Source organism: Lagenorhynchus albirostris, chromosome 16, assembly GCF_949774975.1.
Source record: "Lagenorhynchus albirostris chromosome 16, mLagAlb1.1, whole genome shotgun sequence".
In the NCBI taxonomy this organism is placed as follows: domain Eukaryota; kingdom Metazoa; phylum Chordata; class Mammalia; order Artiodactyla; family Delphinidae; genus Lagenorhynchus; species Lagenorhynchus albirostris.
In genome coordinates this window covers 36,421,240-36,435,471 of record NC_083110.1, presented here as the reverse complement: position 1 = coordinate 36,435,471, position 14,232 = coordinate 36,421,240, and the positions used below count along the sequence as shown (strand labels likewise).

At 39.0% G+C, this 14,232-nt stretch overlaps 2 protein-coding genes across 7 annotated transcripts in view; one reads left to right on the top strand and one right to left on the bottom strand.

Moving 5' to 3' along the window:
- SHLD2 (shieldin complex subunit 2) overlaps positions 1–14,232 on the bottom strand; it is a 112,005-nt gene that overhangs the window by 85,314 nt on the left and 12,459 nt on the right. The window lies entirely within an intron of this gene.
- Positions 8,508–8,938, top strand: LOC132507529 (ubiquitin-like FUBI-ribosomal protein eS30 fusion protein). Its single transcript, XM_060126955.1, has one exon. The coding sequence runs from the start codon at positions 8,519–8,521 to the stop codon at positions 8,936–8,938; it is 420 nt and encodes a 139-aa protein (XP_059982938.1). The 5' UTR covers positions 8,508–8,518.

Here is a 14,232-nt window from a genome sequence, read left to right as displayed (position 1 = left end):
TTATAAATAATGCTACAATGAACATGGGGGTGCAGATATCTCTTCAAGACAGAGATTTCACTTCTTTAGAATATGTTCCCCAAAGTGGAATTGCTGAATTACACAGTAATTCTATTTTTAATTTTTTGAGGTCGATTTTTTTTTTTTTTTTTTTTTTTTTTTTGCGGTACGCGGGCCTCTCACTGTTGTGGCCTCTCCCGTTGCGGAGCACAGGCTCCGGACGCGCAGGCTCAGCGGCCATGGCTCACAGGCCCAGCCGCTCCGCGGCATGCGGGATCTTCCCGGACCAGGGCTCGAACCCGTATCCCCTGCACTGGCAGGCGGATTCTTAACCACTGTGCCACCAGGGAAGCCCTGAGGTCGATTTTTTAATCTAAAATTTATTTTTAAATTTTTTTGAGGTAGAAAGCAGTTTCTATACTACCTCTAGTCAGTACCAAAGGTTATCAACTGAAAAATTAATACAATGGACCAAAAAATGTAATAAAAAACACTTATTAAAAGATTCAATACTCAGGGACTTCCCTGGTGGTCCAGTGGTTAAGACTCCATGCTTCCACTGCAGGGGGCACAGGTTCAATCCCTGGTCAGGGAACTAAGATCCTGGATGCCAGGTGCAGCATGGCCAAAAAAAAAAAAAACCAAGATTCAATATTCAGAAGAAATTCTGTTTAAAACCCAACATTTCTCTAGTTCAAATGCCAACTACCTATACTTAGACATTCCAGAAATGAAAGTAGATAAAATTACCCAACCCAATAACATAAATTATGTTAAGAACAAAAATAATTGCAAAACAACTGAAAATTATAGGTTAACATTACAGAATTTAGTAAACAATGAATTCGATGTCCACATTGCAAAGCTGACTTCCATAGTTTAAAACCTGAGTTTACCTAAAAAAGAACACCCTTAATTTTTCATTACTCAAAAAAACAACTCAATCTCTATGATACATCCTTAAAGAAATAAAGATTAATTTATCCTAGAGAGCCAGGGTTCACATCAAGCTTTATGGAATGACTGATAATCACATTTCTTCTTCCAAACATAAAATTCATGTGGATTGTCACCTTAAATGAGAAAGGCATGAAAAGAACGTAAGCTCCAATCTAGCATTAGAAATTACTCCATAAATACCCTTTCTGCTTTGAAAGTATATTTCCCCAATGAAACCAATATACTTTATTTCTTTATAATGATTTCATTTCATGTAAATTTATGAAGGTTGTATAAATATTTGTTAGAATAGGAGTTTGTTTGAATAGTTGATAATGACTAGTGAGAACAAGAGACAAGGGTAGCATCATCAGCAGAGGAGACAAAAGCATCTCTAAAGCATCCACTACATTAACACAACATTTTTTACACAAAGATTTTTAAGTAAGGTCTTTATGTGGTATTTTTGAAAAATATTTTTATATTCAAGAAAATTTAAACATAAGCAATTAAATCTACTTTTAATTTTTAAATTGTTTTTTATGTTGAATTTTGATTAAGAATGTTTTCTGTAGAAAGACCAGATCAGTTTCTCTGCTTTAGTAAACTGTATAATAAAATATGAAACTCATTAAGGAAAAGCAAAGCAGGAAACTTAATATGTCACTTTTAGACACCTATCCTTAGGTGAAAGTAAACAGCATTAATTCCAAGCATTTCCAAACTTTTAGGAGAAGTGGGTGGGTGAAGGAACAAGAGAGAATAAAAACTCACACTACTTCTATAGTGTAGGTTTATATTTTAATGTTTTCATTCTGAAAAGCAAATGAGGCAAATTGAGACTTCCACCTGGCTTGCCAGAATGACTCTCATGAGTACTAACATGCTTAGGTTAACATTTTCATAAACTTTTTTCTCATTTCTTCCAAGTATCTTAAATAACACTAAAAACTACATAACATGATGCAGCTGCTTCGGAAAAACTGTTTGACAGTTCCTCAAAAAGTTAAACATAAAGATATCACATAACCCAGTAATTACATCCTAGGTATACACCAAGGAGAATTGAAAACATATGTCCACAAAAACCTGTAAATGAATGTTCATAGCAGCATCATTCCTATCAGTCAAAAAGTGGAAATAACCCAAACATCCATCAACTGATGAATGGATGAACCAAATGTGGTATATCCTCACAATGGAATATTATTCAGCCCAGAAGAGCTACAAAGTACTGATATGCCACATCACAGGTAAACTCTGAAAACATGCTACACTAAAGGAACCAGACACATAAGGCAATATATCGTATGATTCTATTTATATAAATTACTCAGAACAGGCAACTCCATAGAAATATAAACAGATATATGGCTGCCAGGGGCTAGGAGAAGGGGGAAAACTTAAGAGGGGTTTCCTTTGAGGGCGATGAAAAAGTTCTGGAACTAGATAATGGTGATGGTTGCACAACACTGATTATACTCAAAGCCACTGAAACTTTTATGCTATGTGAGTTATACTTTAATTAATGAAAGAAACCCTACAAAACCAAAAACAGATGTTAACATCTTATCAGAGAAAGTTAACTTCCAAAATAAATGATGATTATTTTGGTATTTCTTTAAAAACCTTATTGTTAATTTGATATGGACATTAGAAACATTTTTATTTATATATTTATTTATTTTGGTTGTGCCAGGTCTTAGTTGTGGCATGCAGGATCTTCCACGCCTTGTGCGGGATCTTTGTTGCCGCATACAGGATCTTTAGCTGTGGCATACGGATCTTTAGTTGTGGCATACGAATTCTTAGTTGGGCATGTGGGATCTAGTTCCTTGACCAGGGATCGAACCTGGGCCCCCTGCGTTGGGAGCATGGAGTCTTAGCCACTGGACCACCAGGGAAGTCCCTAGAAACATTTTCAGAAATAAACCTTTTTCTATAATGCCCAATACCATCCTTAAGCTTTTCTATTTGTCAGGAATTCGCATAAAAATCTTTTATTGCCAGCTTTGCAATGCTTAGTCTGCCAGGGTAGGAATCAATTTTATATAATATCTAAAGAAGTCAAGTGAGTTTTAAAATAGGCAGAATGTTTTATTAAATTTGGCTTACCAATATCGTATGTTGAATTTTAGTACAGGAGAGGAACATGTTTATTTCTAATGAAGAAGTTCAGCAAAAGATGAAAAACTTTTTATTTTATTTATTTATTTATTTATTTTTTGGCTGCACTGGGTCTTCATTGCTGTGTGCGGGCTTTCTCTAGTTGTGGCGAGTGGGGGCTACTCTTCATTGTGGTGCGTGGGCTTCTCATTGTGGTGGCTTCTCTTGTTGTGGAGCACAGGCTCTAGGTGCATGGGCTTCAGTAGTTGTGGCATGTGGGCTCAGTAGTTGTGGCTCAGGGGGTTAGTTGCTCCGCAGCATGTTGGATCTCCCAAGACCAGGGCTTGAACCCGTGTCCCCTGCACTGGCAGATGGATTCTTAACCACTGCGTCACCAGGGAAGTCCCAAAATACTTTTAATTTATTATTTATTTATTTAAGATTTATTTACTTTATTCTTGGCTGTGTTGGGTCTTAGTTGCGGCACACGGGATCTTTGTTGCGGTGCGCGGGCTTCTCCCTAGTTGTGGCATGAGAGTTTTTTTCTTCTTCTCTAGTTGTGGTACGCAGGCTTCAGGGCACGTGGGCTCTGTAGTTTGCGGCACACGGGCTCTCTAGTTGAGATGCACTAGCTCAGAAGTTGTGGCGCACTAGCTCAGAAGTTGTGGCGCGCGGGCTTAGTTGCCCCGTGGCATGTGGGATCTTAGTTCCCTGACCAGGGATCAAACCCACGTTCCCTGCATTGTATGGCGGATTCTTTACCACTGGACTACCAGGGAAGTCCCCCGAAAAACTTTTTAGACAGCAAAATTTACCTGGTCTGCTTTAGCCCTCATGAAGCTATCTCTGACATTCATTTTTTTAAATTTTGATATTCAATACAGAAAAGCAACATCCAAAAAAAAAAAAGGGCCATGCCAAATGCAATAATAGCCCATTAATTTATTTTACCTCAAATATAATAGAAAATACCACTTCTGCTGAACCTGATTCTAGGCAAGGTAAAATTCAGTCGCCTACATAATAATTTGCCCAGTGTCCATTCACAATCTTCCTGCTTGCTCTTAATGGCATTTGAGTAGAGTAGGCTCTCAGTCTACATGAATTAATTATGTAAATTATCAGATTAAATAACAGTTTCAACATAAAATAATAACATCTATTTGGGGCCTATGCGAACCAGGCAATGGAAATAGAGGCTTTATATATTTAACTCATTTCTGCTCACAATACCTTACAGAGAGGTTAAGTAACTTCCCTAAGGTCACAACACTAGTACACTGCAAAGCCAGGATTCAAACCAAGGTCTGTCAGACATAGAATCATTTTTGCTAAAACATTCCAAGTGTGGGCTACAAAGGAATATAATTTCAGTTTAATTGGCAAACATTCATCTTATCTCTTTAATACAGCTTCTAAATGTTTAGGTAATGAGAAAGAAAAAGAGTGCTTGAAAAGAACATTACGGAAGAATGAAGTGATGTGCCTGGGGAAACATGCAGTGCACTGTTTGCCTACTATGTGCCATGTGCTGGACTGGCTATTTTAATGCATGAACACTTAATTGTTACAACAATACTGGGAAGTAAATATTGATGCCTCCTTTTTTACATAAGAAACTGAAGTTTAGAAGGTGCAAGAAGGGCCAAGGTTACAGAAGTTGCAAGGCACATAGTTGGGATTAGAAACCAAATTCAGTCAGTCAATAAATATTTACTGAGTGTTTACTATGTACCAGGGCTATACGAGGCACTTAGAATAGAATATTAGAGATCTCCCACATACAGCTCAAACGAAACCCATCTTCTTTTTGCTTAGGCAGTAAATCATTGTGAAATTGAAAAATCCCCATAGATTTTTCTTTTAGTAGCTTTGTTTTAAATGATTATTCATGCTTTGGTTATACATGTTAAGTACTGTCCCTAAAGCCAGAAGTTGATTGCCATAAAAACTGAATAAGCCTCCAGTAGATAATGTGAAAATATAAGCAATTCTGTCCTCCTGCATGATTTTGACCATATTGCTAGATAGAGAACACCACTTTGGAAAATATACTTCTTATGTTCTGAAGGATAATTTAAACCATTAAGCATTTTACAAAGCTTTTGAAGGTCAGATTTTAAATGACAACAGTGAAATTTCAAAAAGAACAGGAAAAGTCAGCACCAAAGCTAGTTTAACATTAATAATAAGTGATCTAATAAATAGGTCTATGTTTGCCTAGTCAGGTTTTGCTTATTATGCCAGTTGGAAAGCCGGAAGGAAACTGGTTTTAACTCCCATACAACCTGTATCATGACAACACCACTTTATCAGAAATGTAGCTGATATCAGCATAATGCTGAGACAGTTCAAATTTAAAACTGATTTTTCTTTTCCAACTATTTTCATAATCATTAATGGTATACAGAATCGAGATAACTTAAGAAAAGAAAAAAAGAAGGGTAATTAACATGTACTGTGACCCTTCTATGTGCCAGATACTACTTTTAATTCTCACAGCCACCTTAACCTTTTAGAGGAAGAAACAGAAGTTTTGAGAAATGAAGTACCTTTTCTAAGATTACATAACTAAGGGTTTCCTGGTGGCGCAGTGGTTGAGAATCCGCCTGCCGATGCAGGGGACATGGGTTCGTGCCCCGGTCCAGGCAGATCCCACGTGCCGCGGAGCGGCTGGGCCCGTGAGCCATGGCTGCTGAGCCTGCGCGTCCAGAGCCTGTGCTCCGCAACGGGAGAGGCCACAACTGTGAGAGGCCCGCGTACCGCAAAAAAAAAAAAAAAAAAAGATTACATAGCTAATAAAAAGGCAGAGCCAAGGTTCAAACTCTGATGTCAATTATTATAATGCTCCATGGCACTAAATACCTGTCAGTTTCTTAATTTATTTTTAAAACTTTATGATAACATTAGAGCAGAGAAAGCAGAGTAAAGTAATGATTTGGATTATGAACTGTTTTAGTACCTCAAAAGTACTAAAGAGTGATGTTGCCCTTTTAAAAATTCCTATGACGGTGACTGTGAAAGAGAATATAAAATACCTTCAAGTCAAAATATTAGGCTTTTGAGTAGAAAAAAAGTAACAAATAAATAAGTATACATTTAATATTATCAAAAGAGAACCAAGTTAAAAAAAAAGTTCTATTCTAAAGCAACACTTTTTGAAAGATCACCAGCGTAGGCTGGCTCGAAGCAGCATTTTGCAGAGTTAACTTCATGGAAGACTAATCCCTATAAAAATATTGAAAGATAATGAGTTTCCACAGTCAAACAAGTTTGAGAAATGCCGGACTTAACACTAAACCAGTTTCTTCACTGGTTACAAGCAGTACAACATAGTGCCCGGAGGCCGCTGGAGTCAGACTATCTGGGTTTCAATCCCTGCTCTTCCACCTCCTGGCCTAGCCATGAGATTTGAAACATGTTATTTCACTACTCTGGGTCTCAGGTTTCCCACCTGTTAAAAAAAAAAAAAAAAAAAAGGAGACAATTGCAAAGGCAGATTTGTTGTAAAAATTAGAAAGATTAATACATCTGGGGTTGAGATATGGGGTATATGTATATGTATAGCTGATTCACTTTGTTATAAAGCAGAAACTAACACACCTTTGTAAAGCAATTATACTCCAATAAAGATGTTTTAAAAAAAAAATCTGGGGTTCTTAGAACAGAGCCTTAAAATAATAAGTGCTTGATAAATGTTAAATTATTAGTAGTAACATCATTTCCCTGAGTCTTTATTAACCTGATAAAAGTTGATGCTCATCATGAATCTCCAAGGAGTCAAGGGATATACCTAGTATGCAGTTTCCCAAACTTATATGATAGAACCCACTTTTCCACAGACCATCCCTCAAGACTGATTAATGTCTTTTAAAATCAAAACAAAACAAACAAAAAACACTATGAGAAACAATAAAGAATTCCATCACTAAAATTAAATCTGTTTAAAAAAAATACAAGTTTAGTACTTCCAGTTGGTGAACACATCGAGGTGCAGGAAGGGTGGCATGTGGAAGAAGGCATGGGAAGCTCCACACCCCTTCCCCCATACCTTGCCCTACACATCTCTTCCACTTGGCTATTCCTGAGTTGTATCCTTAATAAGCCAGTAATATCTCCTTACAGATTCCAGCACATGGGTTCAGTGCCTGGAACCTATACATGTAGTAGAATAGAGCATTGTTTTATATTCCATTCTCATAGCCCTCAGTGGCTTCAAGTGATCACATCTCATCACAGTAGTTATTCAATTATCCAAGATACTATGTGGAACCTATTCATCATCACCCAGCCTGCAATCATTTGAATAAGGACATGAATAGTTTCTGTTATCAAGATACATCTATTTAAGTCTCATGTCTGTTGTATAGAAGTCAATATTCAAATGATGGCGTGTTTTCCGTTTGGTATTTATTGTGCCCATTTGGCAAATTTACAGTCATTGTCAGAGCACTGATCATGCTACCCTTCCATTTAGAATTTTTTCTAAGCAGTATGTGTCAGGATCTTCAGAAATGCTTACAACCTTTGATCAAACAAATCAATCTCCAAGAATCTATACTATGGAAATAAATAAGAATACAAGATAAAACCTTAAATACACATATTGCCTCATTGTTTAATATTGTGGAAAATTAGAAATACTAAAGAAGTCTAGGGAATTCCCTGGTGGTCCAGTGGTTAGGACTCAGAGCTCTCACTGCTGAGGGCCCAGGTTCCATCTCTGGTCCAGAAACTAAGATCCTGCAAGCTGAGTGGTGCAGCCATAAATAAATAAATAAGTCTAATTTTAGTGGAAGGATTAAACAAAGAGTGGTACATTACTTGCATTACACAGTCATTACAAATTATATTTGAAAGATTATGAATAATGCTATGTGAAAAAGCAAGTTACTAGTTTATTTTTGTAGTATAAGCATAATTTTCTAAAACAAGCCAACAAAACACCAAGTAATCAAAATTTAAGACAAAAACTAAATCTAAAAATACGCCAAGGGCTTCCCTAGTGGCGCAATGGTTAAGAATCCGCCTGCCAATGCAGGAGACACGGGTTCAAGCCCTAGTCCAGGAAGATCCCACATGCCGCGGAGCAACTAAGCCCGTGCGCCACAACTACTGAGCCTGCGCTCTAGAGCCCGCGAGCCACAAATACTGAGCCCTCGTGCCACAACTACTGAAGCCCGTGAGCCTAGAGCCCGTGCTCTGCAACAAGAGAAGCCACCGCAATGAGAAGCCCGTGCACTGCAATGATGAGTAGTCCCCGCTCGCCACAACTAGAGAAAGCCCGAAGGCAACAATGAAGACCCAATGCAGCCAAAAATAAATTAACTTAAAAAATAATAATAAATAAAAAAAAAAAATACACCCAGTGACATGGCAACAGCAGGTGGAGAGGATGTGCACACCCTCATTCCTTCCTTTCTCAACTCCATCTTCACGTTAGCGGCAGTGGTAAAGCGGTTCAGTTGCCAACATGCAGCTGTTTGTCTGCGCGCAGGAGCTACACACTCTCCAGGTGACTGGCCAGGTGACAGTCGCCCAGATCAAGGCTCATGTAGCCTCGTTGGAGGGCCTCACTCCAGAAGATCAGGTCCTGCTCCTGCAGGATGAGGCTACCCTGGGCCAGTGTGGGGTGGAGGCTGTGAGCACTCCGAGCACTCTGGAAGTAGCCAGCCGCATGTTTGGAGGTAAAGTCCATGGTTCCCTGACCCGTGCCAGGAAAGTAAGAGGTCAGATTCCCAAGGTGGCCAAACAAGAGAAAAAGAAAATGGGCCGGGCCAAGAAGCGTATGCAGTACAACCAGTGCTTTGTCAATGTTGTGCCCACTTTCAGCAAGAAGATGCCAACTGTTAAGTCCTTTGTAATCTTGGCTTTCTCTAATAAAGCCACTTAGCCCAATCCAAAAAAAACCCCAAAAAAAACAAGAAACAAAAAATAAATTAATAAATAAACAAACACCCAAATGTCAACTATGGTTGATTTGAGCCATAGGTGACCCTTCTTCCTACTTCTCTACGTTTTCCAAGTTTTTTTATGGAGTATGTCAATTTTGCTTAACTCTTACTTGATACCACTTGCCTTTGAGCTAAAGTTCTACTAGATGACAAAACAAAGCAAACTGGCCTAGTGGTCAAAGACGGGAAAAGTATGAAATGTGATTTCTTTCAAAGGTTATTTATCATTTTGTGAGAGGCAGAAATGGTTAAACATACAACGAAGTCATATTACCTGCTAGCAAAATTGTTCTTAGTTTGTACAATGAAATCACACACATCAGTATTTCTTAGTGTTCTGCCAAAACACCATGCATCATGATTCTAAGTATTTTGTGACTTGAGGAAGTCTGAAAGCATATTTAAAATATGCCAAATATTAATGTAGTGTAACCTTTGGTTTTAAGGCATATTGGGAGAGGTAAAAGTCTCAGAATATTATTTTGTAACTTTATCAATTGATACATTTTCTAAATGTCCAAAAGTAGACATTTAGGGAATTCCCTGGCGGTCCATCCATTAGGACTTGGCATTTTCACTGCTGTGGCCTAGGTTCAACCCCTGGTGCAGGAACTAAGATCCTGAAAGCTGCACGGTCTGGCCAAAAAAAAAAAAAAAAAAAAAAAACACATTTAACATGTAGTATTTCAGGTTATACTTTATAACAAATATGGCTAAACTATTGCTGCAATATTACTAAATTTACATGCCTTTAAAGAGATCAAGAACTATTTATATTGCCATTCCCTCCTTGTGTGACTCAGAAAGTTTTACACTCCCTCTTAACCTGGCATCTGCTGTGCAAAGGCCTGAAGACCTAATGATTTCTCAAGACCCAATATGGGCTCAGGGTTACCTCTACCCATATGCCCACCCCTTAGAGACAAGTTTGTCAAGGCCAAAAAATCAAGTGAGCACCAATCGCTTCCACCCCTGCCTTCCTCCTTTCCCAGGGCTAAGCCTTGCCAAAAAGAAAACAGCCCCATGCTAGGGTTCTTTATGACATGCTGAGCAAAGGCCACAGACGGCTAAACACTGCCAAGTAGACCTGAAAACAATCTAGACCTGAACTCATCTAGCTTTGTGCATAACCCAGAACCTCCGTCTGTCAGCATCAACGCATTTTACCCACAAAATGAATAAAAATTTTGAGATTAGCTGAAATCACCATATTCTTACAATCAACCAAAATGTAAGCCCCTACGATTAATCCCTCTTTCCTGCTGCACTCTGATCTCATTTCTGCTCTGTACTGTCTCTCTCTTCGACCATCACACACCCTCCAATAGCTATACTTCCTGATAACCCTTTACACTGTTCCACTGCAAACAAATTCCCTAAACCCCACCCAATTTAAATTGGTTGCCAGCAGTCTTGCTCTCTAAACTAATCTGGGTGCGAGCTATTCTCTCCCACTCAGCAAACGTGAAGCATGGAAGTCATGCCTTGTTCACCATCACAGTTCTTTACCCTCAGATAAAGGTACGTCTTTTGAGGTTTAAGTCATCTGCTGCTACCTCTCTCTCCTTGTCATCCACTGGTCTCTTGGTCACTCTCCCACATTCACTAAAGGCTTTGGAACCTGGTTCAAAATCTTTCCACCCCTTGCTCTGCCACCATTCTGAGCAACTCACTTCCTGTGTAGCTGACTCCTGTAAAATTCTAGCTCTATAGTTCCCTTATCTCAACTCCAGGAACCTTCCCTTTCTCTCCACTTCAGAAACCCATTCCATAGCCAGATGTTGCATTCAGTCATAACCAGCAACTGCTCCTACTTAATCTTAAAATTCAACATCCAGTCTTGACCACTTCATATCCCAGCAGCTACTTTCTGGTTTCATTTGTTCGCTACTGAGCCTAGACTCAATGGCCCAGAACTTGAAATGCTCTAACTACCGTCATTTCTTGCATCCTCTGTCTGCCACACTGGCCTGTAAAACTCAAACCAAAATCAATCCAGTTGTTCAACTTGTCTGCTCAGCCCCTCAGGCTGGTGAGGCCTGAGAGAGGGGGGAAAAAAATCATCACACAACTATATATACCAGAGCCATGAAAAATTATTACAATTCCTTTAAGTAATCCCATTCAGTTAGCCCTCTCATTTCTCTCAATGAAATTCTCCCTTCCTCCTCAAACTCTCCCCTAAAATCACCATCACCATCCTCTATAATCTCAGCTGATGAGGTGATCCCCCCACTTCACTGAAAAATTCATCAAGTGTGTTGATACCCCAAATTCCTCACCTACCACCCAAACACTTTTCTCCATCTGCACCATCCTTTCTTTATTCCTACTTCAATGGAAACAATATTCCTATTCCTACTGAAACCTAGTATCCTCACTCTGTTCCCTCTACTCTTAAGGACAATGTTCAATCAATCTCACATACCTCCTTCTTCCTGTATCATCAACTTCTCCGTTCCTTCTAACTTTTTCTGTTTAGCACATAAACATGCTGAACACTTTCTCTCATCTTGATAGAATATGCCCTCTACCTATGATCCTGTATCTCTACAAGCTTTTTGAAAAGAATGCCTGCACTTACTGCTTCCACTCTCTCACAACTATTCACTCTAGTTCTCAGCAACCTGGCATTTATCTCTACCATGGAGATTCCACTGAAACTGTTCTATAGAAGATGATCAATCAGCTACTTGCTGCTCTGTCGTTATAGTAGCTGACCTGTTTTCTACATTTGACACTGCTGACCACTCTTTTCTTGAAACTTCTCAGTCTTCATTTAATGACATTTACTGAAAACCTACTTTATGGTAAGAACTGTGGATAAAATGATGAACATGATGGTCTTAGTCCTCAAGAAACTTAAAATCGAGTTGGGGAAGCTTTTATGGTAATTCATACTCATATTTCAACCTCTCAGATCCTTCCTTCCTTTCTCTACTCAGCCCTTAGATTCTGACACTCCCCCAGGGCTCCTCTCTTTGCTCTTCTAACGTCCACCCCAGGATGACTGTATTTACATTACCTACTCACTGATGATGACAAAATTTACATCTCCAGCTGAGAATTCTATCCGGAGTTCTGGACGCTTTTACTCTATGAAAAGATACTGGTACTTGGATATTTCACTATCTTGATAATATCCTTTGATACACAAAAGGTTTCAATTTTGACGAAGTCCAACGTATCTATTTTTTCTTTGGCTATTTGTGCTTTTGGTGTCCTATTTAAGGAACTGCTGCCTAGTCTAAGATCATAAATATTTATACCTACATTTTTTCTAAGACTTTTACAGCTTCAACTCTTACAAGTTAGCTCCTTAATCCACTGAAACCATAATTCTTGAAAGATAAGGATTTCAATGGCAGTATCTGAAGGCTTAAGAGTAAAAAGAGCTTTTTAAATTCTAAAACCATGGCTTTAAATATCACACCCCAAGGCAAGAAAACTCTGCTGGCAGAGTTTATACTGTAAACTACAGCACAGAGGAAGTAGCAGGTGGTGACGTAAATGCAATTCTTCCCCAGCAATTTAGAGGACATAAAAACCTGGGAGAGGAGTGCAGAAAGAAAGAGGAATTAGAAATAGTTTAGATACAAGTTCAAAATTCTTACCTTCTGTCTCATCTGGGGCTAAGTCTCAGGGTGAGGAAGGGTGAGAAAGATCTCCAGTATGTTTGTGGGGAAGGGCCAAGAATACAAGATAATCATGTTTCCCCTTCCCAAGTTATGGTCCAGGGAACCGCAAGCCTTTTAGCAAAAGCTTGCAACTAACACTACCTCAATGTAGTAGGGGAGCAATACCAATGACATGCCCAGACCACACTCCTGAAAAGCTACCTCAGAGTCCCAAGCATGCCAGCAAAACGTGGAAACCATTAAGGAGTTTGCCTTGGGTCAGTGGGCCCAAAAGAGCCTGGGTTTAAGGAGGACCCAGCACACACAGACCCGCTGACCAGAAGCCATGGAAGCATCAGGGACATCAGCCTCAGATGCAGCAGAGCAGACAGGGCCACTCAAGATTAAGCCAGTACAAGGTACAACCTAGTAGTGGCCAAGGGCAGAGGATGGCACAAAGATGAGAGGCCACTTCCTCAATGCCAGAAAATATTATAAGGCTTCTCTATGAATACCTTCCACCCCAGAAAAAAAAAAAGGGGGGGATGTGAAAAAAACTGAACATTTATCCAAAGGACTGATTATTTACCCAAGGGTCTGAGTAAACCTGGAATTAACTAACAAATTAGACCAGAAGGTACTGACTTTATCCTAAATTGGCAAGATTGTTTTCTATTACCCAGTAGAAATAAGAAGCTCCAGAGTTAAGGAAGTTTTAGTTATAGAGAAATAATGAAAGTTACATGTTTGCACATTCAAATTTGTAGTTTACAAAATTTATGCCCGTTACACTTACAATTGGGTTTCTCACTGAACAAAAAGTGAAAAGGTAAAGCCCTTGCCGACATAATCTACCTCTCCAAAATCACACTGGTTTCTGTCCATTCCTAAAATATGTCGAGGTCTTTCCTCTCTCATGGCTTCTCCACATGCTGTTTCCTTCACTTGTACCCACAGCTCTTTATATAGGTTGCTCCAACTCAGCCTTTAGTTTCAATGTAAATGTTTCTTCCTTGAAAAGGGCTCTCTGGCCACCCTATCTAAAGCAGCACAGCACCCTGTTACTTCCTCTCTAGCACTCCTTGCAATCTAACTTCCCAAGCTCTGTCCTTGTCTATCTTGTTCACTGCAGGCTCTGGTCAATAAGAGGTGCTCAATAAACAGTTCTATATGAATGAATGAATAATTAAGTAAAATGTGAGAGAAAATAAACCTTAAAATCTTCTAATAAATCTGAGTATTAAGGAGTAAAAAAATTTAAAGTAGACACCCACCACATTTTAATTTGGATATGAAAGTCAAATAAAAGACCATAAATAAGTTCCTATTTCCATTTTAAGAACAATGCAATTACAGAGTTTTACAAAGACAGTTATGTAAATTCATAGGGTGCCTTCTCCAGGCTAAAGCCATTTAAAACAGAAACACAAAACAGAAACAAATCCAGCAAAGAATCAAGACAAGTTTCTTTTAAATTAAAATAAATAGGGACTTCCCTGGTGGTCCAGTGGTTAAGACTATGCCTTCCTATGCAGGGGGTATGGGTTCATCCCCTGGTCGGGGAGCTAAGATCCCACATTCCTCATGGCCAAAAAACCAAAACATAAAACAGAAGC

What these genes read in the sequence shown, in the direction of transcription:
- LOC132507529 (XM_060126955.1), top strand. Translation starts at nt 8,519, where the DNA reads ATGCAGCTGTTTGTCTGCGCGCAGGAGCTACACACTCTCCAGGTGACT.